Genomic DNA, 27,623 nt, shown 5'->3' with positions numbered 1-27,623 from the left:
GTCGCATGCCCTTCAGATGGCCAACACCTGTAATTTGGCTTTCTTGCCCTTTGGCCTTGGCTAAACCAGCTTGCCACACTCTCCCTAGCATCAACATCCTAGCTCCATGGGTTAGCTCCATGGCCCAGCTCCGTAACTCAGGGGTGGGCAATTAATTTTGACCAGGTGCCACATGAGAAACCTGAAATGTGTTGGAGGGCCGCATCAACGATAACTTGAACTTAATTCTGCTCACTATTCATTTTACCCCATTGTAAAAAGCAGTAAAGTATATATTTTTATTAGCTGCTACTGGTTATCAGAAGAATAAGGATATTCTGTGAATATTTATATAAATATTTTACATGTTGGTCAACTAGGAAAAGACTATCGAAGTAACAGTAAAAACTAAAATAATCATTACATCAGTGTTTCATTTTCTAGTTAATCTTCACCAACACTGAAAAGTTGTTTTGCAGTATGTTAAAGATATGCAATTGATCAACTTTATACAAAAAGCAATACTTTTTTGCAGTTCATTTTGTTATGTGAGAGGAATCCAGTGGGCCTGAACAAGTGCATCGAAATCTGGCTGAATGTCTGAGGTGGATATGCGAAGGACAGCTGACAGGTGATGATCCGAGTGTGCAATTTAACTAGCAAACCATCAGCCCGCGCCCACTGAATCAGTCAAGTTCTTATTATGTCTGCGTTCGTTTTTTTCTTAAATCCCTTAGTGCCGATTCAATTTGTAATCCTTCAACACAGCGACCTGTTCTCCAAAACTAAGAACACAGCTTTGACTTTGACCTCAGTAAACAGATGCTTAGAAGTCCATGTCTTGTTAAAAACTCTACATTCTGTATCAACCTTTCGTTTTTCATTTTCGAGGGCTAACCACCTAACTCTCCTGTCGGTGAGGTTGCGCAAGCGCACATATGTAAATTGCCTGATCACAAGTGTTTCAGGACTACATATTTACAACCGCTCAACACATTTATTTATTTTAAATTTTTTGATTTACCTCACGCGGGCCGGATTGGAACAGCCTGTGGGACGGTTGTGGCCCGCGGGCCGTACAATGCCCAGGTCTGCCATAACTGATTCTCTGGTGCTCAGGTCGTAATTTCAATCACACAGCACGGAGCAGTGTAGGCCTACAGGAATATCTGGACCACAGCCAATCAGAGGCAAAGACCCGCCCCATCTCTGTCTCTGATTAGTTTAGACCACGATATGATCCAACCATGAGTGCGAGTTCCGTCAAAGAAGAAACAAACGCTTCGTTCCTGGAGAGGCAGCGGATGCGAGGAGGTTAGGTGCACCGGTGCGACCTAGTACAATTTTTAGTCGCACCCGTACAAATTTTGGTCGCATATGCGACCAAATTGGTCGCACTCTAGAGCCCTGCATTGTATTATGGGGTGTGAGACTGCATGTCTGTAATGTTGGGGAACTAATTAGGGATCAATGCTTCCCAGAATTGTACTTTTGTGAAAACATTGCAACCTGACAAAATTGTCTTTCTCTTTAGGCTGAAACTGAAGCAGTTGGCTGATATATGGACTGATAAACAGAGGCTTCAATCAAGTATGTTGATGTTTGTTACTAAACTGTGAATAAGTAGGCCTATTCAGTGCACAACACAGAAATGTACCTAAAACCTCTCATACTTGTTTTCGTACTCGGTTAGAAATTTGGATGTCGATTTTGTAGGAATATTGATTTGTTTTATAATGGCTTGGGGGTGCAAACTTTGTGCTGCTGTCTTTGATCAAAGGGCACAGTTGCTTGAACACTATCGTTTGCGTCATAGCAATTTTTCCTCAGTAAGTCCATTGCCTTGTCTCTATGATGATTGTATCTGCACATTTCAGTCATTAAGTGCATTGAAAGCTCATTTAACACGGATGCATACTCAGACAGTTGTGTCCAGTGAAAATCAGGTGGAATATATGTCATTCATCTGTCCTGTGTGTAGATTGAAGCAACCATTCAATGGTAAAAAATCTTCTTAGTCATTTAAGGACACATTTAAAACAACACGAGATGGTGGATTGTCCATTCAAAGATTGTCAGTACCGTACTAATGTGTATTCCTCCTTCAATGCCCACAAAAGTAGGAATCACCCACACTGGGATGTCTCAGACTTTAAGAACGAGATAGTCTTGACAGAAATAGACAGAGAACAAATGCAAGTTGAATCTGATGATGGTGGTCCCTCTCAGAATTCTCCTGAGCTGGCTGTAAGAGCTGAGTGTAATCCTCCTGAATCCAGAGATGACACTGGTGAATTGCAGGCTCAGTTGAGAAACAATTTGGCTTCTTTGTTCTTGAAAATGCACAGTGTTCTGCATGTATCACAGATGGCTATACAGGACATAGTTGAAAACTTGGCACAAATATTCTCATTGTCTAAACCTCTTGTGAGAGACTCTGTCATCAGGGTTTTTCAAGAGCATGATCAGACTATCTGTGATGCCCTTGTTCATGAATTAGTGGAAGCTATCATGCAAAGTAATGTTTTTGTCAGTGCAACTTCAGAAGGTGCTGAGCTGTCCACTGCTAAACGGAGAAGAACTTTTGTAAGGAGTAACTACCCTCTGGTAATGCCAGTGCAGTATACTATAGATTCCAGTGGACACACAGCAGTGTATGTTCCAATACTACAAATGCTTCAAACAATGTTCAAAAATACTGATCTTCTTGACAAGATCCAAGAAGCCCAACCATCGCCACCTGGAATGTACATGTCTCATGAAGATGGAACATATTTCAAAGAAAATCGATTATTGTCTGAAGCAGGAGAGATGAAATTGTCACTGATTTTGTATGTGGATGACATTGAACTGGCATCCTTTAGGCACATCTAGAAAAATCCACAAGCTTTGTGCAGTATACTGGTTGCTTGCCAATTTACCCAGTAAGTATAGGTCCAACCTGCATGTCATACAGCTAGCTCTGCTATGCAAAGTACCTGATCTGCAAAGGTGTGGTTATCAAAGTGCTCTTTCACCTTTGTTAAAAGACTTGCAGACTCTTGAGCAGGATGGCATTTTCATTGAGACTATAGGCCAGTGTATCAAGGGCACTGTGTTGTGTGTTGCAGCTGATAGCATGGCTGCCCATGGTCTTGCAGGTTTTGTGCAGTGTTTCAGAGCACACTATGTCTGCAGATTCTGTTGCTGTACTTCAGACCAGAGACAGTCCAGTAACGTTTCTGAATCAGAGTTTACTATGAGAACGAAAGCCAGCCATGATCTTCATGTGCAGAATGTTGTGCAAGGAGAAAATGCAACTCACTTCGGTGTTACAGGAGTGTTCTCTCAGCAAGGCATAGCAGCATTTTCATCCGATTACTGGTTTCCCACCTGATATACTTCACGACCTGTTTGAGGGTATTGTGCCAGTTGAGTTGGCCTTGTGCATCCGTGAGATGATTCGTCTAAAGTATTTCACTCTTGAATATCTGAACACACAAATTCGCACATTTCCATATCAGCACTCTGATAGGCTTGATAAACCACAACTGATACCAAAGAACTTTGCAACTAAACTAAGCATTGGCGGGAATGGGCATGAAAATTCCACATTGCTGAGGTTATTACCACTCATGGTCGGAAGTAAAGTTCCCGAAGGAGATGAAGCATGGGCCATATTGATGGACCTTAAAGAAATTGTGCAACTGGTGTTGTCCCCATCTTTCACAGAGGAATCAATTCAGTACATGCAGACTAAAATAAGTGATCACAGAGAAGGTCTTCAAGCGACCTTTCCAGATTTTAGGCTCCGACCCAAGCATCATTATGTTGAGCATTACCCAGAACTGACAAAGCGTTTTGGACCTCTTGTTCACCTATGGACTATGAGGTTCGAGGGAAAACATCGCTTTTTCAAAAGGGTGATACATGACACACACAATTTCAAGAATGTCTTGAAAACTCTCGCTACCAGGCATCAGCACATGATGGCGTATCATTTCAGTGCCTCATCATTTTTCAGACCCCACACACAAGCTTCAAGTGTCACCTCTGTCCAAGTTGCCACACTGCCTCAAGTGGCAAAATACTTTGTAGCAACAAAAACAGATAGCCAAAACATATATAGTACATCAAAGATCTCCATACATGGCACAGACTATGCAAAAGGAATGTTTGTTTCTGCAGGCCAGACTGGAGGACTTCCAAAATTCAGCAGGATTGAGCATATACTGCTTGTGAATAACTTGGTTTCCTTTTATTGCAGAAACTACGAGTGCTGGTACACAGAGCATTTGAGATCATTTGAGCTGATATCCTCGGACAATTTCTCAGTGCATGAGGTGTCAGAGCTAAAAGACACAGTAGGTCTCACAGCTTACAATATTGGTGGGCATTTGATGTTGACACAAAAAATATTTATTTCAATCACAGACATGCAGGCTTAAGTGGAGTAGAGTAAAAAACAGGTGTAATGTCACAGTAAATGTCACCACACCAATATGCCATTAGTGACACTTCCCATCATGACAAGCCTAGAAAGACTCACTGAACTGAACCAGCTTTTTCTTCTTCTCTCATTTTAGGTCAGTAATACTTGATCCAAATGTTTTTCATTCAAAATGAAAAAGAAATCTGTAAATTGCCTGATTCTGTTTTGCAAAGCTGAATGTTTATCATAGATCCATTCTTATCTTCTTTTTAATTATAGGAAATGGCAGCTCAAAACTTCCTACTGCATGTACATATCTCCACAGACATGATCAGAAAGATGACTCTAGCTTCACGTCCAGAATCTGTGGATGAGCTAAAAACCATGATGATAGATAAGTTTAAGCTAGACTTTGACTTTAGCTTATCATACCAAGATCCAGACTTTGACGGGCAATTATGTTCCCTTGTAGACATTAAGGAACTTCCACAGAAGGCTGTGCTAAAAGTTGTAAGGCCTGAGAGTGATGCCAGTTCAATAGCATCAGATGACACCATAATATTACCCCATGCCATAACTCCAGACAGAACTGAGAGATGGCCAGATGTTTTTCCAGTGCCCACTTTTGAGTATAGAGGTAGAACTCATACTGGGTGAGGGAAATGTCACATACGAGAGAACAGGGAAAACTCTGAAGTTATCTAGGGGCCAAAAGCACAACATCCTAGAGACCCTTGCAGCCAAAATGCATAGCTTCAAAGCATACCCCAATGACAATGAAGTGTCAAGGGTAGCGGAAGCACTTGTAACTAGGCATCTGTGTCTAAAAGAGCCAGGATCTCGGACAGGATGGTATGGCTGGAAAAATAGTTTAAAGTTTAAGATGGGGAACTACCGCACAAAGTTGAGTCGAGCAGGATTTCATGAGGTAGCTGTAAATTCTGGGAAGAGGAGTAGGAACAACCCAGACAAACAAGCTCCCCACACTAACATCAAAAGAGCAGAAGCAAATTTCCTCCCTAATTTCCCAAGAGGGGAAGATGGTGCAAGCCTTGAGCAATTGAGGCTCCAAATTTTAGAACAAGTTAGGATGACTGACAAAGACCATCACCTGATTGCTTCACCTGCTTGACCATCACCTGAAGTTAATGCAGACTACCTTTGCCCTGCGGCACAAAGAGGTCATCAATGACAACCTACCTCTTGGAGACATCCTGGAACGCTGGCCCGCCCTAAAAATAGAGTCACAGGTGACAATATTTTCCTTGGTATATTTGTAATTCTTTTGTATGGCTGTGATAAATTGGACAGGCTTACTCAGATATACATCAATCTTGGCATGTCTTTTTAGATTTGTGTAGATTTGTGCAGAGTTTCAGAGAATAACAAACATCAATCTGAAGAACCACTTCTATGCCGAGTTGGATCAACATGTCCCCCGTCTTCAGAGCTTGTTCAGGAAGAAAGCTGCACGCACAGGGAAAGTAGCTGAAGTTTTGGATCAGCTCTTCAGCACTTATGACCGCCAGGTTAGTTGGTAATGCTTCTTGGATGATTGATATTACAGTGGATTATCTTAGAACTCTCATCTGGACTGCTCATTCTTGTGATATATATTGTGTGGCTATACGGTTTTAGCATCCCAAATCAAGCAAGAATATGTTCTCACACTCAAGGAACAAATTGATGTCCATGTCAGACATGCTGCTGTCCTCCGTGGTCTCCCTGCATATCTGCATGACGATGACTCCAGGTTTCTTAAACTGTGGGATGTAAGTCAGCCTATTGTTAGAGCATGTAGAGCAGCTCAGCCCTGGTTATTCAGGGACCTCCTGTCCTGCATGTTTGGGATGTTTCCCATTTCTAAGACACATGATTCAAATGAATGGGTCATTATCAGCCATCTTCTGATCTTGATAATGACCCATTCATTTGAATTGGGTTTTTGGAAGCAAGGAAACATCTAAAACATGCAGGGCAGCAGGACCCTGAGGATCTGGGTTGAGAATCACTGATGGTGTAGAGTATGAACTGTCCTGTTGTCATCAAAGCTTGATTGTGTCATTGCGGAATAAGTCATTCAACGTTGTATCACTTCTGTTCTTCAATTCTAAGGTTTTAGTTGCAGGTTTTGAATGTATAACAGTTTTATGTTCTTGTCTTCAGGAGGCGCAGTCTGAAGAACCAAACATCAATGACATACTGGTTGGGCTCCTTCTGATCACAGGCAATTCAACAGATGCCACGTTCTTCTGCCCAGAGAGGATTGCTGTTGTGCTTGAGGGTAACATAGTTGTCGAATTCTCCACATTGGCTGAAGCCTTTGTCATGCTTTTTGCACTAATGTACGCTCTGCATTTGAGTTACCCAAAAGACTTGGCGAACACCTTTGACTTTACCCAGAAAGTCTTGATGGGCTTGGAGGATGGGAAACTGAAGCCCAGGGTGTTGAGCCTTAAAAACAAATTTTTGGCAGTGGAGTAATCTCACTCTGAACAGAAGTTGCTCCTTGACTTTTCGTATGCACAGGGACTACTGTCACTCTGGAAATGTTTAAAAGCAAAACTATGGAAAGTTTTGAGTGTTATTGTTCAAGTTTTGAAAGCATTACTGTTCATCTTAAAATGTGAGAAAATGGTTTGTATGGATGCCTAAAACAATAATCTAAAACTTTTTCTGTATCCTTTAAAACTTGGCCCAGGCCGTTTTCTTAGGCCCTTGACTAATTTTTATAGAATAATGTTAAGAACTGCAGTCTTTTTGTACGGTGTAAGAGAGTTGTCAACCATATTTGGCCTTATTGCCTAAACTGATGTAGATGCTTGTTTACGACTGTTATCTTCGATGCCATGCATGGATATGCCATTTTCCAACAGGCCTGGTTGTGATTGAGATATCAACATATTTAAAATGGACACCTTCAAGTCCTGTCTAGCAAAACGGTTGTTTAGATGGAGAACACTGGACCTATGACTACTACACTGCATCTTGTTTCTAGAATGTACTTCTAGACAGTAGAAGTTTAAAGAAGGACCAAACAAAAAATATATCTCTTTCTCTCCCTTTGTTTCTCTCTCTCTCTCTCTCTCTCTCTCTCTCTCTCTCTCTCTCTCTCTCTCTCTCTCTCTCTCTCTCTCTCTCTCTCTCTCTCTCTCTCTCTCTCTCTCTCTCTCTCTCTCTCTCTCTCTCTCTCTCTCTCTCTCTCTCTCTCTCTCTCTCTCTCTCTCTCTCTCTCTCTCTCTCTCTCTCTCTCTCTCTCTCTCTCAATTATTAGGCCATTATAAACCAGTGAGCAGATTCATGTATGACATAATTTCTTAATCTTTTTATGCTATTGTGTATTATTTGAGCAGCAATGCAATTCACTGAACTGTTAAATAAACATTTACCTGCATTGAAACTGGGATTTTGATTTAAAGCTACTGTCAACAAATCATTTTATTAAACCAACATCCAGTTTTGAGTTGAAATGAAGCAACATTGTTAATGTTATGTTGTTAATATGGAGTTCATATAGCTTCATTGAGCTTAAAAACTTAAGTGAAGATTAGGTAAACAATTACGTAAAGAGAAATAAAACATTTTATTTCATAGGTTGTGAAAATATTTAAGTATACTAGAGTTGATTTTATTTGTACTGCGAAAACAAATTTCCTTGTAGAAAGTACTTAAATCAGTAATGTTACTTTAACTTACAAAATCAAGTTTGTGTTACTTAAAATGACTAGTAAAAGTTACTTAATAATGAATACGTTTTTAACGTACAAATCTGAGTATGTTTTACTTAAAAATGTCGATGTAATCAGTTACAACAATTATTTTGAGTTGAATTAACTTATCGGGTTTTACAGTGCAGGTGTGACGCTGCAAGAACGTTAGGCTATCTAACGTAGGATAACGTGCTAATGACAGTTGTCTGACAGATGCCTCGCAAGTCACATCAACCATTTTTGCTGGTTACAATAACGGTGTTATCGGATAGTACAGTGTCTATTTCTCAGTAACTTTTGAAAAATCTAAGCGAGAAAACAACGAAAAATGTACCTTTACATATAAGCCAGAAAACACAACTTTAGCTGTGTAGGGCTGTTTTGGCAGCCCCTTTGTCACTGGTCACCCAGACACTCGTCTGGGACATCGTTGATTTGCATGAATGCTAAAATGACAATCACACCTTAATGACACACCTCTGGAAAGGTGGTCTCAACAGTTGAAAAGGAAGGTGGACCGAGGAAGACTCTGAAATTATCATTAAAAGTTGTGTTCTTGTACATATTGTTCTAAACAGCTTTTTATGTCATGTTTGATATGTACATATTCCCTTGTCTTGCAAGGGCACCACTTGGTCTACTGCAGCCTTGATTAATGATCCAATTTGAATTTGTATGCGTTAGACAACTTTTCAGTCATATGACCGGTGTCCCCATTTTAGTCAGGTTTGGGTGTATATCCCTTGTGCTGCCTTCGGGTCACATGACCCAAAGGTTCATAACGAACCATTGTTGTGTTTACCCAATTTTACCCAATACAAAAACAAATAAAAATAATTTTCTTTTAACCTTTGCAATGTGGGGGGTCTGAGACAGCCCAACGGTTAAAAGAAAATGCTTCACTTTGTTTTTGTATGAGGTAAATTTGTCGCAATGCGACGGTGGGTCACAATGACTGATGGGTCAGAATGACCCGAAGATAACACAAGGGTTAAAGGAAGAAGTTTTTACCACTCATTTTGAGTTCTGTTTACGATACAGCTCCGGTGCGTTAGGCGCCTAGTCTTCATTGTGAATACCTTTGTTAACCATTGCTCTGAAGGTATGTTTTGTATTTGATGATATTTCATTATCATTGTATTGATTATCTTACTATTTAGATAATAAACTATTATTGTGCATTTTAAGTTACTTGTTCTCCTTGAAACGTATCTATCACGCTACGGCGGTGAAAACTTTGATCTAGTCTGGTTGATGTGGCTAATACTGATTATAAACATAGACTTTTGAAGTAGGTTTTAACTTAAGGCCTCTGAGTTACTTACGGTGGATCTCTCCACGCTCCGAAGGAATTTACCGGAGCCTCTGAGTGATTGGTTTACATACTAGGTCTACTATGGTTAAATCCATATTATAGTAATGATAAACGACTGATTAGTGAACACGCATATTTTAGGGTCGATGCTCTGATCAAGCAGACAATTTTTACCTACGCCAGAGTTTCATATCATTAACTTTTTAGCGCTCAAGGTTACAGGTAACGCACTTGTGCATATTTCTAAAATTGGAGTCAGATATTAACGAGTCAATTATCTCCCTGAACATCTAACCAGAATTGAATTGGGTTTCCCAAGCCGGGGACAAACGCCAAGCGTCTCAGTGCGTGTCCACTGCAGCGACGCGAATCGCTTGCCATCGCTCGCCTTCCCACAGTTCACCACGCTCGGGGGCGTTTCAAACAGATTAATGTAAAATGTAGTTCTCTAAAGTCACTGTTGTAGTTGTCATGGCCAAGTGTGCAGACTTGGGTTTACGTACTCGCAACATCGATCAAAATACAACTTGTATACAAAATACAAAACTGTTTAATAGACATAAACGTTGACATGTGTAAAAAACTTTTATTATATTACTCAAAGTCTGCTAATCTGTCGATACGATAGGGAGTTCCAGCCGGGCTAGCTAGCTACTGTAGTTACCACAGAACGAAGTTACGTAATGTGACTAGACTGAATTTGAAAGTACAAGCACCAACAACTTCGGCAACCTTGCGCCATGCATCGTTTTTTATTAACATCTCTGTACGAATACAGCTATGTATCGTACAGGACTGGGTAAGCAGCCACACAAACGATTAGTTTCTCCTCCACCTTGAAACCTAGAAAGCTAGAAATGTTCACCATGGTTGCTACGTTACGAGAAACAAGAAAACACTCCGATTGGCCATCGCTAGCGAAAATCGCTCTCATTTGCATCAAGTTAAGAAAATCTCAACTCGGTCGCGTCGCTACCCACAATGCACCACGCAAGCGATTCGCCTTGCTCCATTGAAAATGAATGGAAAACATGTTGTCGCTCGCATCGCGTCGCTGCAGTGGACACGCACTGTTACGATCCTCCTACCTACAGCTGCAATTTAATTCATTTCTCAAAATCAGCTTACCAATAAAAAGCAGTCTTGGGTTCAAAGTGATCACAACCACTTGTGTGATGTAAAATTTCTTCACATTAAAAAATCCTAAAATAAATAATAGGAAATCAACGGAGCAAGGGCTTACTCTGATATCAATGTAATGTTTGCGAATGAGGGGTGAGAAGCCCCCACCCCCCCCTTGCTAATATTTAGTCTCCGCTGTTCGTCCAAAGCCAAATCTATTCTTGAGGTTCCAAACATTTTCAAAGCAATTTAGCTTTGAATGTGAGTAGTCGATCGAGTTATCTTATGTCCCGTCGTTTGAAGCAAACATTTTAGCTCTGGCATTGGTCTCCCATTATTTATTTATAACTTCACTGGAATGGAAGTCAATTTTCCAGGTTCTCGCACGCCCCCTTCATTGAGGCAGAGGTTAGGTTTGCCTCCCATATGTGCTTTTTCACTGTGGTTTTATGTCAGATCAGCAAGACTAAATAGCTTGTACACATACGTGAAATACATTACCTATTCTATGGATACAAACGACATATAATAAAAGTGTCTACAAATATTTCAGTGATGACAAACAATGAGAAAGCAAAAGGCATGCGCTCAACCCAGTGTGTTAGGGATTGCACAATCTGAGATGAGGCGCAGCTCGTCGCTGCCTCACCTCGCTAGTCGCCTCTCTGTTTGAACAGAGACATGCTCAAATTCAGCGATTTTGATTATAAAAATGCTTGGCATGATTGTAATCATGCCAAGCATATGAATATTTATTTTATTTTATCATTATTTGTTTTTTACGTTTCATGATGACTTAAATTTCATGATGACGAGGTGAAATTTTGCGGTGAAACGTTACGTACCTTTAGCAAAAAGACAGATTGTACAACTGTTTCCAATAACCCCAAGTTAAAGGGGTTGTGAAAGTTGAAAACCATCCAAGCTGAATAGCCACAATTTATTTGTGTTTACTGGAATAACATTGAAGCATATGAATATATATATATTGAAATATTTAAAAATATATATTCCCCGAGGAGCATGCCCCGGACCCCCGAGGGGGTTCGGATCCTTGTCACCTTTTTCATTCCTGATGAGTTTGCACCCCTGTAATTAATCTCACCATGTACACATCTATATTGTTATTAGTGGTGGGCATATATTATTTTTTTTAATCTAGATTAATCTCACTGTAATCTTGTTGTTAATCTAGATTAATCTAGATTAAAATGGCTCATTTGAATTCCGCCGAAGGCATTCAGAATATGTGTGCTACCCAAATAATGACTAAAAGTAAGTCTTTGAGAACGGGTTTCTCAAACCAGGTGGCGCATTAGACCAGGAGCTCATCTCCTGTTTCCAAAATGCATCACAAACTGCTTGAGAAAGCTGTTCTACTATGATAATTGGTGATGAAAATAAATTATGTTCAATAAGATTATTAACTGTTTATTAGATTAGTTAGCTTGGCTGATAGAGCTGTGCTGACGGGCTTGCCTCGGTTGCACTCAAACATCGTAGTTTGACGACGACTCTTCCCCTGCGCTACATCAGTGCTTGGCCTGGCATCTTCCGCATTAGCTAAGGGATGCTTTGCGTTTAGGTGGTATTTGAGACTGGAAGAACTCCTACAGTAAACTAATTCCGCATAGCACAAGGTGGAAACAACCTTAGTCTTGTCGAGGTTTCCATTGGGAAGCTTCTTAAAAATAAATTTTCCCTGAAGCAAACCAGGCGGCTTCATAGCTGCATCCATGTTAGCACGTCACGTTTGATGTGATAATTTCATACACAAGGCATATACACAGGTTCGATAACTCGTTCTCGCCCCCTACAGTGCAATTCGGCTAGGTATACATCCGCGCTAAAATATCAAGGTGAAAGTCATCATAGCTTGCGTAGTATAGACCCAGCTCCCAACCCAACTTTGAGAATAGATTAACGGCGATATTTTTTTATGGCCGATTAGAGTCGCAGTGCGTTAACGCGCGTTAACACCGATAACGGCCCACCACTAATTGTTATATTAAAAGTTTATGCATTAATGCCACCCAATAGCATTTTCATTATAATCTAGTTCTTTTCAACATCTCGCTGTAGGTGATGGCGGGTATCCCCAACAGCCATGGCTAATGACACCAATACCCAACCCAGCATCGGCAGCAGAACACCATTATAACAGCGCACACAACTAAACAAGGGCAGTGACTGAGCAAACGTTTGGTGCTCTGAAAAGCCGGATGCGCAGCTTAGACCGAACAGGGGGAGCGATGGTATACTCGCCACAGAAAGTGTGCAAGATAGTGGTGGCTTCCTGCATTATACATAATATAGCCATCCGACATGGTATGCCTCTGGAGGCTCCAGAGGACGTGGAGCCCCCAGAGAACATCGATGATCCTCCCTACGTAGCGAATGAAATGGCTGAGGGCAGACGTTTGCGTCAAGATATCATCCAGAGATACTTCACCTAAATTACGTTTGAATGTTGTTTGTATTTGTAAATAAAAGTGGAAAAATGGCACAAATCAACCCAGACTGTTTTACATAGTTTGATTGATTTTGGAATTGTGTGTGCCTGCTCAGTCTACTTCTGAGAGCACGAGTGGGTTGTGAAGTGGATGGCCCATCGCTGGAATCAGAGGGTCTGCCTCGCACTGGTCTGCCTGGCCCATCGCTAGATGCAGAGGGTCTGCGTAGTGGAAGGCTGCGGTGTAAGGGTATGGGTGGCGCAGGTGCTGGAGCGTCCTCCTTCGCACCTGCAATGCAGCGATGGCCTTCAGGCAGTTGTTGGTTTCCTGCTGGTGGCGAGATAATTGGGTGATGGCTACGGTGGCCCTGAAGTGCAAATCACACCCACTAACATGAGTGCATCCCCCAAATGAAAACACTCCCCACAAATAGGATGACTTTCTCACCTCCCCCCAATACAAGGACACGCTCCCCCCCAAATACGAGTCAACTCCCCCCAAATAGGATGACTCGCTCACCTCCCCCCAATACAAGGACACGCTCCCCCAAATGGGAAACGACATTACATTAACTCAAAAACACATTACATTAACTCAAAACGGAAAGGGTTGGTACTACACTTGTTGCTGAATGGATGCAGTAACTAACAATAAATTGATCGACAGAAGTACAAAATGCAATAGCCTGACAGAGTTACGTGCACCAGGACATTTGTTTGGCTATCGAAGCATGTAGCAAGTAGTAGGCTACTTATGCAAAAGTATAAATTGCATGTTAAACGTCAAAATCGATAGCGAAACAACCATCCTGGTCCACGTAACTCTCTTGGGGAAGTTGATTCGTATTTGGGGGGAGTGTTTTTCATTTGGGGGATGCACTCATATTAGTGGGTGTGATTTGCACTTCAGGGCCACCGTAGATGGCCCACCAGACCATTCACGGTGCACACTGAGCTGGCCTGAATCTCGCCTCAGAGGTGCCGCACGTCCTTGGAGAGAGCTTGGAGAGCCCGCGTTGCTCAGTCAAAAGCATTACGTCAAGCTCTTCAACATTTGCACTGCGTGCAGGACGTTGAGAGGAGGCAGAACCAGGCACTGTCGAAGCTGTCGGTCCAGGTTCACTGGAGGTGCTTGCTAAAGGGCAAACAAAGGATAACACGTTACAAGCATGACTTTTAAAACACATTATCACACCAACAAAATAAAAACAGCTACAGGTCTGTTCCATTTTTAACACCTCTTGTAAAAACGAGAGGTGTTTTAGCATGACATATCAGCTGCTAAAAGAAAACTATGTGCGTGCAACATCAGGGTTTTTGGTGGGGATACAGGTGAAAATGGAACATAAATGGTATTTGTTTAAATGTTTATATTTCATATATCATTTAATATAGGAATATAATAATGCTGTAATTTGTCCTTTTAAGTTCACAAAGGGGTACCAGACCATACATACCTTGAACAGAGGGCTCCGCGGTATCGATACCCCCCTCCACACCCTCCACCTGTTCAGAAATCAGTGTTTGTTGGACAACTGATTCTAAAACTGTTAATGGTTCGGATTGTGGGGGCCTGAACCGATCATCCTGGTCTGCGCTCGATTGAATGCAACCTTTTCTTTGGTGCGGCTCTTGATATCTTGCCACATTTTTTTACCTCCTCCACCTCCCGCCGCGTAGATGACAATGCATTTCTATTAGATGTTATTGTTTGCCAGATGGCATTTTTTTCTGAAGGCAGTGTATTTGGGTGTGCTTTTGTGACGGGTCTGTAAGAGCCGTAGCCACGCTCCGTCTGACAAGTTAGTTTGCCACTAACGGGATTCGAACGATCGGCCTCTGACTTGCCAAGCGCGAACACTACCAACTACGCCAAAGAAAAGCTAGCTCTTCTTTGACGCGGGTGGCCTCTTACATACCTGAGGAGTGAGTTTCACGGTTCTCACTCCGTTACACTCACCCCTCTGAAACTCACTCCGGCGGTCAGCTGACGCTAACTTCGTGAATCCGGATCACGTCACCGGGTCTGTAAGAGCCGTAACCACTCTTCGTCTCACAAGGTAGTTCGCCACTCACGGGATTCGAACGCTCACGAAAACACGCGTGACTACCTCTAGCAGAACATTAGCAGAGAATGGCTGTTTATCAATCCGAAGAACGCTGAGAACGCAAGTACAATCTTTTGAAGAACGTTCTTGCAAGCGTCCTTGCGAGAATGGTCTTGCAAGTCCGCAAGGACTTCTGGGAAATCAGAAGTGTTCTCGCTGGTCAAGTCACCATCCAATGCATCCTTGATAAAAGGGGCGGATCAGGAACATTTCCGGGTATTTTTGGCATTCTTGGTGACTTGTGTTCTTTGGATTGGAACTGTACTTGGGCAATGAAAGATGACGTCAAACGAGTTCACAAGAACACAAGAACGGAAAAAAAAGTGGATTGATAAACAGCCAATGTCTAATATAGGGAGAACTCCCACTCTCGGGAAACTTCCGGGTTCTGCAGTTCAACTCTAGTTCCATATGAGGGTGCTAACGGTCGAGTGCAGAATGAATGGAGGTTTATGGAGCTATACCCCTCAAAATCCACTTTTCTCAGGATATAATTCTTTGTCTAGTAATTTGAATGTTGAATTCAAAAGGGGAGGCAAAAAAAATACACACTGCTGGGTTTTAGATTTTTTTTTAAGTCGCCTTTTGTTCTACAAAGCCTTTTAAAATGTCAATGACGTCATACACATTGTACGACCAGAGATACCGCATTACTGCAAGCTCTGAGCAGCAAAAAGACATGTTTTTAAATCTATGTAATCTTTATAAATAGTATGCATTTTTATATAAAATATACTGAAATATCAGTTGTAACAATGTCATTCAAAAACGGAGCTTCTGCAACCGACGCAAGCAAGCACACCCTACAATTTCCCCAGAAATTTTACCCTCTCTAGTTTTTCCTTGTAACATGTTAATGTTAGCTGTAACTTCGTGAACCAATATTTCTATCTCCTGTTTGCTGAACTTTCTTTTTCTTTTCCTCAAATCGCCCATGGTGGCAGTAACATGCAGGCGATTTCTCACGTCTTTTAACGGCGCGCTAATTAACACTAAAGGGCGGTGTAAGGCGCTGATTGCTCGACAAAGATCTGGTTTGATAGATACCACGCAAAATGCGGAAATACACCGTGCGCTATTTGCGGTTGGGCAAAGACGCAGATTAAGCTGCGGTCGCAATGTTAGTAAATGAGGCCCTTAATGTTACTTGTGTAACCAACATCCCATTCAATAGCCTCCATGCCAATGAAACCGCAATACATGTCAAACTTCCTCTGTATTTGTTTCAATACACCCACTTAGCTGAAGAGGCAAACAATTAGGGCATTAATTCAAGTAGGACATACTGTAATAATTCTCTGAGTGTGTTTCTACAGCCGTGGGCTGAGTTTGGTGCATTCCAAGGACTGTGGGAGTAATTGAATTAATGGTGCTAATGGAAGACCAGGATAGAGAGGAGCTGCAACCATAGACTTATATACAGTAGACCAAGCGAACCGGCTCTTTAAAGATGGTGTCCCCGTTCATTTCTATGGAAAGTGCTCAGTGGCGCAGTAAGGGAAGCGAGAGCGCGTAGTGGACCGCGCCATCTTTTCAGTTCCGCCTCGTCTGGTCTTGTGCAGAACAGTGTTTCGCCATGCTCTTAGCTTCGAGGCTGGTACACGCTCGCAACTAGCTGTAAACGTCATACTTTGATACGTCATACGAGCATGTGAGCTAAGGCATTGCAGTAAAGTCAGAAAACTGTCAGAATGGGGTACAAGTCTAAACCAAAACTCTCTCCTCAGGCCCCTGAAACCGGAACTCTCTCCTCAGGCCCCTCTTTTCAGGTGTAGCCTAGGTGTTACCGCAATCCTCGTCCGTCGTTGTTCTAGCTCGGCAAAGCAAGCTAAGTTAAATAGGCCTATATATGTTACTATTATGTATATATAATGACGCCTTGACATGCCACGATATCACTAATTATATTAGGCTATAATTAGATTTGTCATTTCATAAACATAATAATGTTCATTACAAAATTGTTAAATCTGCTTTCAAATAATGGGAATAAACTCTATAATCAACCATCATGTAAGTGTGCAACCATTTGTAAAACTGGCTACAGCAAGGCAGGCAACTGTAGATTAGCAAGCCCTTTCTCCTTGTGGTCATTCAGCTCAGTTGTACATCTAGATGTTTGTACCCGTGACCACAGTTCCAGGCAACTTTTCTTGACGTAAGCAAATAAATGGGGTGCTAGATTACCCATTTTGGATTGGTTTCAAATGTAGCAAAAATCTGCAAAAATTCTTCAATGAAAAAGCTAGTAGTGTGAGCCATGTTCAAGAAAAAAAAGGGGGGGGGGACATAGTATTGGATATGTTGACTTGAGTTAACCGGGGCCTTTGCCTCAAGCCGAGGAGCGAGGGGTGGGGGCTTGGTTACACCACCTTACTGCTCTAACAGTGGGAGGAGTCATGGGCATGGGAAGTTGGGAACTGTGGGAGGATTTTTGACACAGGCTGGTAAAACACATCATAGCAAGCTCACGTTTGGATAATTAGACATACACATACAATTTTTTCTTTTTTACATGAGTCCCGATTCTCCTGCCTCCACTGCAAAATTTTCCCTGACTTTAAGTGGAGAAAAGATGTGCTCCCAGCCAGTGTAAAACCACTTACAAGACACAGAGCAAGGTACGATGAGCTCTCCTGCATATATCTTGTGAATACGTACGTACAAACACTTACAGTACACACACACGGTGTGTACCTGTCTTTGAAGAAGCGTCGAAATCCAAAGGCTATGAGCTTCAGAACTGCCTCCAGCACAAAGGTGGAGGTGAAGAAATAATTACAATACTTCAGCGCCAGATCCAGACTCTGAGAAAGAGAGCGAGAGAATGCAATATATTCATCCAGAAAGAGAAAAAGACAAAAACAGATGGAGATAGAGAGTCACAGCGACACCAGTGATTCCTCACCAGTTATTAACCACACAACTGTTCAACTTTAGGAGAAGTGACTGACACTTTACATCACACTAAACACAAGTTGGAGTAGAATGCTCATGAGTACACATCCAACCCCCCCACCGCTACTGTTCATACACACCCCTACACACACACACATACACCCCTACAAACAGAAACACCCACTCATACACATAGGTTTGTTTTACTATCCTAGTGAGGACCAACAATTCACTCCCATTCAAAATCATATTACCCCTAACCCCTTACCTTAATCTTAACCCTTACGTTAATTCTAACCCTAACAGTAATTCTAACCCAAACCAATTCTTCATAGTTTACTATCCTTGTAGGGACTTTGTTTAGGTACATAAGACCACATACATACAAACCTAACCTTATAGCACACAAATCTATACCTGCTATTTCTACATACAAATGACTAATACATGTTCCCAAAAGTGTTAACACTCTCTCTGATGAGAGATGACTTTCAGCTCTCTCCCTTTCTCTCTCTCTGGCTCTCTCTGTCTTACGTGTGGTTGGCTGTAGTGCTCCAGGGACATAGTGATGACGTTGATGCAGATGATGAAGGTGATGAAGAGGTCCAGGTAGTGGCTGGTACAAAGGGTGTGGATCATCAGACGTACATGACTGTAGCTGGCGTAGTAGGGGACCTTCTGGGCCTCTGTGAACACACACACACACATTTAAACACACGTACACACACATCCACACACATACAGACATAAACATATATACATACACACAAGTTACTCTTCTCCACACACTTTCCTACAACCACCATCATATATTCTACTCTACACAAAGACTACGTCCTGCCATCCCTCTCTTCTCTTTCCTTCCTCCTCCTCCGTCCATGCAGTGTCTTCCACATTCCTTCTATCTATCCATCTTTATCCTTATCCCATCCCTGCATCCATCTTTCCCCCTACGCCTGTTCTTCTTCATGCGTCTGTCTATTTTCCTCCCCCCTCCCTCTCTCCTTCCCTCCATCTCTTACGCCTCCTCTTTTTCTCCATGCGCCTCTGTCTCTTCTCCTCCCTCCGTTTGGCCTCCTCCACCTCCTGGTGCTGACGGCACTTGTGGAAGTTCTCCACTACCACACCCACAAACATGTTGAGCACGAAGAAGCTGACGATGAGTAGGAAGGAGATGAAGTAGAGCAGCATCCAGGGGTTGTTGTTGGTAATTGGCTGGAGGGAAAGGAGAGGAGTGGGAGAGGAAGAGGAGAGCAGAGCAGAGGAGGGGAAGGGTGGAGAAGGGATAAGGGAGAGGAGGGGAGAACAGGGGATGAGAGAGGAAGAGGAGAGGATGAGAAAAGAAGGAGCCAGAAAAAAGGAGAGGAGTAAAACAAAGGAGAAGAGAGAAGGGAGAGGAACGTGAGGAATGAGAGGAGGAAGGGAAGGGAGTTGAAGGAGAGGGAGATGATTTATGAGTACCAGGGTAGGTTTATGGAATGGGTGGAGAGAGAATGTCAATTGTGTCAATTGACTATTCAAAACTATACAGCAATAACATGAATCCTCAGAAAAAATGTATCCAAACTCATTGTTACCTCCGTACCTCCTGATAAGATACCTATGATATAGCATGTAAAATAGCTTAGTTAAAGGTTGTACAGCTAGATGTTAAGCAGGTCACCTGCTGATCCACTCCTACGGCATCCAGACCATGGTACATGATGTTGACCCAGCCATCCTTAGAGGCCAGCACAAACAGGGACATCAGAGCCTGTGGGGTAGAACACACACAAATGCGCACACCCACCCACACACACAAACCCCCTCACATATACCCCCACACAAACACACAAACACACAGTTATACACTGACCTCTGTCCACTAATTGACAGAATGTGTCAAAGCAACATCTACAACACAACACACTGACCTGTCCCAGATTGTCAAAGTTGTACTTGTGATGGACCCATTTGTAGTTGGCCTGCAAACAGTCGGACTTGTTGGTGATGTTCTTGACATCTATGCCGAAGCAGTAAAATAACTTGCCTTTGAAGAGCTGTCAACAAGAGAAAGGACAATGTTAGAGCGGATGTGTGGTTTGAAAGGAGGAGCTTTGTTCCTCGGTGATGGACGTCAATAACGACACTGGAGTGACATGGGTGTGATGGAGGGGATGACAAACATCTCAGTGGTTGAAATGTCAGGGTGTTGACGGAAAGAGGCTTGAAAAAGAGAAAAAAGCAGAGGGGGGACATATGGGAAGTAAGTAAGTAAGTAAGACTTTATTTATATAGCACTTTTCATACAAGAATTGCAGCTCAAAGTGCTTTACATAAAATCAACAAAACAATAATACAAGTGTTGATCTAAACTAGCCGCACTCTATCTGCGGTCTCTCGAATCCATCTTAGATCCGAGCTGCCACTTGCAGTTTCTAATACACAAGACAAGACAAGGTAAACATGAGGAAAGAGGAGGAAAAAAGGCAACACCCAGACAATGCTCCTAGAGGAGTACAGTGTGGGAACAGACAAAAACCTCAGCACATAAGTACAACAACATTTACAAAAACAGGCGAAGGCGTTGGATGGGGGTGGGGGGGTGGTGATATCTGTAGTAGGTGAAAGTTAATGTGTGAGTAGGTCTGGGTTGGCGCCCTCGACCTAGGCCACAATCAGTCCGATTCTCCCTATGCAGATTGTGTTGGCCAGGAGACATCCTTGGTCATGACCCAGGCAGAGACCAAACCACAGATGTCGGTGGGGGGGGGGGGGGGGGGGGAAGGGAGGAGCAAGATAGTCTCGCTTCAGCGCTCTCCAGGGGAGTTGTTTTCCAGCGACGGCCTTGGCCAAGGCCTGTGCTGGTTACGGGGCCGAAAGTGGATAAGATTGGGGTAGTTGTTTTGACGAGTAGCCGCACTCAATTTTCACGTCCACCCTTCAGGAATGTCTCCATGTCCTCCATCTTCCTTTGCAGAGCCGCAAACTTATCCCTGTTTAGTTCACAGTCTGAGCTCCAACAGCTCTGCCCAACGCATCAATCATGTCGGGCAGCCTAACAGGGCTTTTGATGGCTGCAGCCGTTTCCTTGATTTTCCGATATACAAAGCCAGCGCTTATTCCAAACAGCAGAAAGCCTGTAATCATGGTACCGAATATGAAGATGTCTTCAACGTCCTCCACGGAAAGCGCCGCTAGACACACGACACGCCAATTCTCCCACGCGTCCATCGTGTAGCCAGCTGCGAACGTCCCGTCCGGACAGTTGGGTTCCCCCGAACCCGAGCTTCTCTTCGAGAAGATGGTGTCAATAGCATTGAGAGACCAGCTAATTAATTCCATGCTTATAGTTTCGGAGAGTGATGATGAGAGAGTATCTTGAGACAAGACAAGACACAGCCAAGCAGGGAAGGTCAGGGAGGGGAGGAAGGGACATTTTTATGTGGGGGAAAGGAGGGTGATCAGAAAGAAAGAAAACTCTTAGATTAGGCAAACAGAGATGGAGAGACAGACAGAAAGAGGTCAGGTGTAGAAGTTCTGCAGAGAGATACCAGTAGAAAGGGAGATGGAGGGAGGAAGGTTGACAGAGCAGTTGAGGGTACCTGCACCCCAAGGATGCCGAAGATTATGAAGAAGGCGCAGCAGATGAGGACAATGTTGCCGATAGGCTTAAGAGACGTGATGAGGGTCTCCACCACCAGCTTTAGACCTGGAGCTCTGCTGATCACCCTGAAGATGGAGAGGGAAGGAGGAACAGAGTGGGAAGGAGGGAAGGAAGGAAGGAAGGAGGAAGAGAGAGGGAAGCAGGAAGACAGAGAAGGGAGGAAGAGAGAGGGACGGGGGGAGAGAAGGATGGAGGAAAGGAAGGAAGCAGGGAAGGAGGAAGAGAAAGGGAAGGAGGAAGAGAGAGGGAAGTAGGGAAGGAGTGAGGGAGGGATGGAGGAAGATAGAAGGAGGGAGGGAAGGAATAATGTAGAATTTACATTTAAAAAGGTAGGATATTTATGACAAGGGAAAAGCAGATGATGCACTTAAAAAAATTAAGCCATCCATCTGCATTCCAAAAAAGTTCAACTTCATGCCAGTTTATTTTATAGACACAACTCACAACAACTCAGTAAGGTTATTTATTGCTAGGGAGTCAGGTGGCTGAGCGGTTAGGGAATCGGGCTAATAATATGAAGGTTGCCAGTTCGATTCCCAGCCGTGTCAAATGACGTTGTGTCCTTGGGCAAGGCACTTCACCCTACTTGCCTCGGGGAGAATGTCCCTGTACTTACTGTAAGTCGCTCCGGATAAGAGCGTCTGCTAAATGACTAAATGTATATGTAAATGTTATTTCAGTTCACCCTTGCAGTTACTCCTCCTTACCTGAGGGGGCGCAGTGTTCGAAGCAGCCGGAGAACCCTCAGCACCCCCAAGATCTTAGCTCCACCCGCCATTGATACGACAATGTCAATCAAAGACACAAAGACCAGGAATCCATCTAGAATGTTCCAGCTGCTGCGCAGATAGGCCTGCTCACCTATGTACAACCCCATAGACACCACCTAGGGAGGGAGGAAGAGAAGGATCAAGAGAAAGAGAGCAAGAGAGAGAGAGAAAAGAGGGAGAATTGAGAGAGGGGGGAGAGAGACAGCTGAAAGTTGTCAGCAGTTGTAAGTCACAGGAGGTTTTACGTTGGAGGGTCTTGACACTAACGAGACATGCGACACAGACTGACTCACACACACATTATGCAAACTACTGTCTGTAGACAGTACATGCTGTCTATGAAACATACCCAACCTGATGGTGGGGCTAGACACACAAACACACACGTACACACACTCGCATACACACACATACACAGACACTCATACACACATAAACACATACTCACACATCCACACACAGCAGGGTGGTGTGTAGCGCTCGGCTGGGTCTGACAAGTCCATCGCTCCGACGTTGGAGTGGTTAATAATTGATTAAGGGGGTTTCATAATTGATGGTGAACTTGTACCAAAGGAGAATAGAGAGAGATGGATGGAGGAAGGGAAAGATGGACTGTGTCTGGGAGAGGAAAGTAGCACTAATTAATGTCATTGCTTAATTGCTTGTCTAGAGAGGGACATATAGACTGCCAAGAGGGAAAGAGTACGGAGGGAGGAAGACTGCTGAGGATTAGTGGAGGGAGTGAGGGGGAGGAGGACAGACAGCAGAAAACACTGAACACTACAAGAGAGAGATAGGAAGTGACTGAGAAGAGGATGGTGGGATGCAAGGATGGAGAAGAGAGTTGAATGACTAGTGTATTTTGCGGAAAAGTTAATGACTGGGAGTGTATTTACCTTAAGTGTCATCTCCCCTACAAAGATGGCTGTGAAGATGTAGTTGGAACTGGTAAGGAAGACTCTTTCCTGAGAAGAAAGAGGGAGAGGAGGATAGAGAGGCGTTACAATCACCACCATCATCATCATCATCTCCACCATTATCATAATCCTCCCCATCATCACCACTATCATCATCACAATAATTCCCCTAACCATCATCATCATCTCCACCATCATCCTCTTCATCCTTATCATCCTCATCATCACCAGCCACCCACCCACCCTTCACCCTACCCGCTTCGACCCTCGTACCAGGCTGCCCTGAAGAATCTTGGGTCTCTCTAGGGCCACAGTGATGCAATTGGAGAAGATAAAGGCCAGCACAATGTAGTCAAACATCTTGTGGGCAATAATGGACTGGCACATCTTCCTAAATCTGGAGTAAGGGAGGGAGAAGAGAGAGGAGGAGAAGAAGGTGGGGAAGGGGCCATACATAGACAAGATGGATGGTGCCAGAAGGAAAACAGAAAGTCAGGAATAGTTTTCTTATTTCTGAGCAGGCCACATTAACAGCTATTAAACAACCAGCCTAGTCCAGATAGCACACTATTGGTAGAGCACTATCAGGGTTTTTCCTGCATAGAGAAAATGTGGGCGCGCGTGCAATGCATGCGGTCGATATACAAATCAAGTTCATCCTTGCCAACCTGGAAACCTGTCCTGCCTATTGATCAAGAGAGGCGCTGCACCTGGAAACCTGTTCCTGGTGTATTGATTTGGTGAGTACAGCAGGCAGCCTAACCCCTGGGACACACTGGCTGCGAAGCGCCCGGAAGCGTCACGATTGGCTACGAATGGCGCAAGGCTGTTCACACCAGATGTGCATTTCTCCGCAAATATATCAACTAATAGGGTGTATTTTATCATCCTGCAGCAAATTTCACAAGCGTCTCGCTTCGCAGCCTGTGTGGCCGGTCCAATTTGATAACAGGGGTGCCGAAAGAACAAAGGTGGCGCTTCGCAGCTAATCGCGGCACTTCGCAGCCAGTGTGTCCCAGGCGTTACGCTCTGCAGCGATCGTTTGGGCAGCTGGTCGAATTTTTCCGCTAGACGCTTGTGAAATCGGCTGCAGGATGATAAAATACACCATATTAGTTGATATATTTGTGGAGAAATGCACCTCTCTTGATATGTTATTATGATTTTACTACATTCATTGTAGACTACGGTGAACATTTGTAAAGTTGTAAACTATAATTAGTTATTAAATATTACTTTTAGGCCGACGTACTTTACCAATATTCACCCTATATAATTTAAGATAACTACACAATGTTGGTAACGACCGGCCGTTCCATGTGGTTACCCTGATAAAAACGAATGAAAATAAACGGATTGATCTGTTGAGCCAGCATGCCCTTAGTTGTTTCTGAACGGCCTATCTATAGGCAGAGAGAAAAGAGTTGTCACGTGTTGCACACAACACACACGTGTGCAGACATACCGATAGAGAACCCCCAAGTCAATTTTGAAAATCAGAGGAGAAATTCAAGGAGATGGACGACATCAAATTAATTCAAAGTTGAAAAGCACAGGCAGTTGTATGCAGGGCCGGCCCAAGACTTTATGGGGCCTTAAGCAGAATTGATATGGGGGCCCCTCCGAATTTGTATAATTATCATATATATAATTTTTTAATTTAGCTGTAATTTCATGTGCTCTTGGGGGGCCCTCTGGTGGCCACGGGGGCCGTAAGCAGCCGCTTAGTTCGCTTCTGCCTTGGGTCGGCTCTCGTCGTATGACCCCCAGCACCAATTTTACAAGGACAACGTAAAGATCAATGCTGGGATGCTGTTGGGGCGGCTGTTGGAATAACACGTTTCATAAATATAGCCTATGCCATGTTTATGTACCATGTCAGCGTTACATGTGAAAAAGGACATCTCAGAGGATGTGAAAGGCTTGATGACCCGCACGGAGAAATGTGCGTCTGGTGTGAACTGCCATTCGGAGCCGATCGTGGCGCTTCCGGGCGCTTCGCAGCCAGTGTGTCCCTGCAAAGCGTCGCGATTAACTGTGAAGCGCCTGGAAGTGCAGCTTTTTTCCTTTCGGAGCCCGATTTATCAAATTGGACCGGCCACACTGGCTGCGAAGCGCCGTGAAAGGCTTGTGCTCTGCAGAGATCGTTTCGGTAGCTGTTCGAATTTTTCCACGAGCCGCTTGCAAATTTGGCTGCAGGATGCACCATATTATACGATATATTTGAATAAACAAAACATGTTATTAAGATTTGATTATGTTAGTTGTAGGCTGTAGCCTATCACTTAACACCCAACTTCACTACGCTGGTAACAAACGGCCAACCATGTGTTCATCCCAATAAAAACTATATCCAATCAATCCTCAAAACTTAAAAATTTGTAAAATAAAAAAACCTGATTGATAATTGCGTTGACTTTCAAGCCAACATATTAGTCAGTAGTTTTTAAACAGTGTGTTTAAGAGCGAGATAGCTGGCATACACTCAAGCAGAAGAGACACCAAAACCTTACATCACAAACAAGCAGATACATTTGGGAAGATTGACAACGTAAAGTTAATCATCGAAGTTGAGTAGCATAGGCTTACATGGAGTTGTATGACCCACAGCACGTAGCCTATTTTACAAAGTCTAGCCTACGGCAAAAAAGACTGAGGTTGCCACATTACGTTTGGATTCTGTTAAGATGGCTTTTGGAGCAGCAAGTTGCCTAAGTAAAGCCAATGCAATGTTTGTCAGCTTTCAATGTGAAACAGGAAAGCTCAGAGAAGGTGAAAGGCTTGGTGAACGGCGCGGAGAAATGCGCGTGTAGTGTGAACAGCCTTGCACCATTCGTAACCAATTGTGGTGCTTCGCTGCCAGTGTGTCCCAGGCGTAACTGATAGAGGGCTTGAGTTTGGGAAGGAGAGAAAAGGAGGGAGGGCAGTGGTATTTGTGAGAAAACTATAATGCGATAAGAAGTACTGTGTGGTCTTCTTGCTGCACACACACACACGAGCGGACACACATACACACACAGGGATGAACTTATGAACACAGACCTACACACACACACACACACACAGGCATATAGGGATGTGCTTATGCACACAGACACACACACACACATAGGGATGCATTTAGGCATACAGACACACATGCACATATACATTCGAATGCACTGATGAACACAAACCTACAATACACATACACACTTGATTTAGAAGTTCCAATTCCGAAAACCTGACACCACGTGTAATAATCGTCCGATAAAGGAGAGGAGAGAGGGATGAGTCTTACTTGTTACTTACTTGTTCTGAGGAGAAAACAAGAAAACAGACCAGTGTTCTCTGGTGTCACACCAGTCTGGCCTGTACACCTCCAACATCTTCTGAATGCGGAAACACAGACTCTGCAGGGAGAGCACACACATGAGAACATAAGCACATACAAGGCTCATAATCAAGAGTCAATATTTATGAGGAAGCGTCACTTGCTACATTGTCTGAACATGGATAAATGGACATTTAGAACAACTGTACACACACACAACCACTCACACACACGGATACACACGCAGAGACCCACACCTGAATATTTTCCCCCCACATTCAAAGAAAATCCCTAAATTAATTGTTTACAAATGAAAAGATGCTTTATCAACACCTTGGAGCTACCATCTGTCTGTGCTCTGTCTGGGCCTTTATATAGCACATTTAATTGTTTACTGTTGAAACAATGGTGTCCCAGTGGACTTAGATATGTAAAAGGCTTGTGGAATACTTTGCATGAAGCCCTGTAGGACAAAATCTGTGTCTAACATTATATTCGGTTTCAGGAAATGTAATAGTTGATGACAGTACTACTCCACACACTGTTCTGTCCATGGAGTTGTGTCTATAGTTTTCTATGTGTATACCGTATTTTTTCGGAAAATAAGACACTATAAACCGCACCCAACCAGCATGGGAGCTTTGAGTTTGTAAATCGGATTATAAACCGCACTGGAATATATGCCACACTTGTTACGGGAACAATGATGCCAAGCAATGCACGAGTATAGGCAGTACAGCATGCCGTTGTGTAACACTTCGAAAAAGAAAGTAAGTAAATGCGTAATGTATTCTATGTTTTCTATTGCACGGTGTTGTAAAATGGTGCGGCTGCTGACCTAAGGGCTATGTACCAAAAAAAGAAAAGAAAAAAGAAAAAAAAACAGAGTACGGTTGAATTACATGTTGTTGTATGTTGTGCTGGAGTGGCATTGCGTTAGGTGATTGCCATCCAGAGTGGGGGTTGTGTTGTAAAATGGTGC

General features: G+C 43.2%; 1 protein-coding gene across 1 annotated transcript in view; it reads right to left on the bottom strand.

Moving 5' to 3' along the window:
* cacna1ia (calcium voltage-gated channel subunit alpha1 Ia) overlaps positions 1 to 27,623 on the bottom strand; it is a gene marked incomplete at its 5' end in the record, with an annotated part of 202,896 nt that overhangs the window by 44,062 nt on the left and 131,211 nt on the right. Inside the window, 10 exons of the mRNA XM_062452705.1 lie at positions 17,795 to 17,904; positions 18,530 to 18,681; positions 19,018 to 19,210; positions 19,659 to 19,748; positions 19,909 to 20,034; positions 21,580 to 21,706; positions 22,349 to 22,527; positions 23,308 to 23,376; positions 23,602 to 23,725; positions 26,620 to 26,720. Coding sequence (XP_062308689.1) covers positions 17,795 to 17,904; positions 18,530 to 18,681; positions 19,018 to 19,210; positions 19,659 to 19,748; positions 19,909 to 20,034; positions 21,580 to 21,706; positions 22,349 to 22,527; positions 23,308 to 23,376; positions 23,602 to 23,725; positions 26,620 to 26,720 — 1,271 coding nt within the window. The remainder of the gene's footprint in view (positions 1 to 17,794; positions 17,905 to 18,529; positions 18,682 to 19,017; positions 19,211 to 19,658; positions 19,749 to 19,908; positions 20,035 to 21,579; positions 21,707 to 22,348; positions 22,528 to 23,307; positions 23,377 to 23,601; positions 23,726 to 26,619; positions 26,721 to 27,623) is intronic.

This window comes from Osmerus eperlanus, chromosome 2 (assembly GCF_963692335.1).
Source record: "Osmerus eperlanus chromosome 2, fOsmEpe2.1, whole genome shotgun sequence".
Lineage (NCBI taxonomy): Eukaryota > Metazoa > Chordata > Actinopteri > Osmeriformes > Osmeridae > Osmerus > Osmerus eperlanus.
This window is presented reverse-complemented; position numbering and strand designations above follow the sequence as displayed.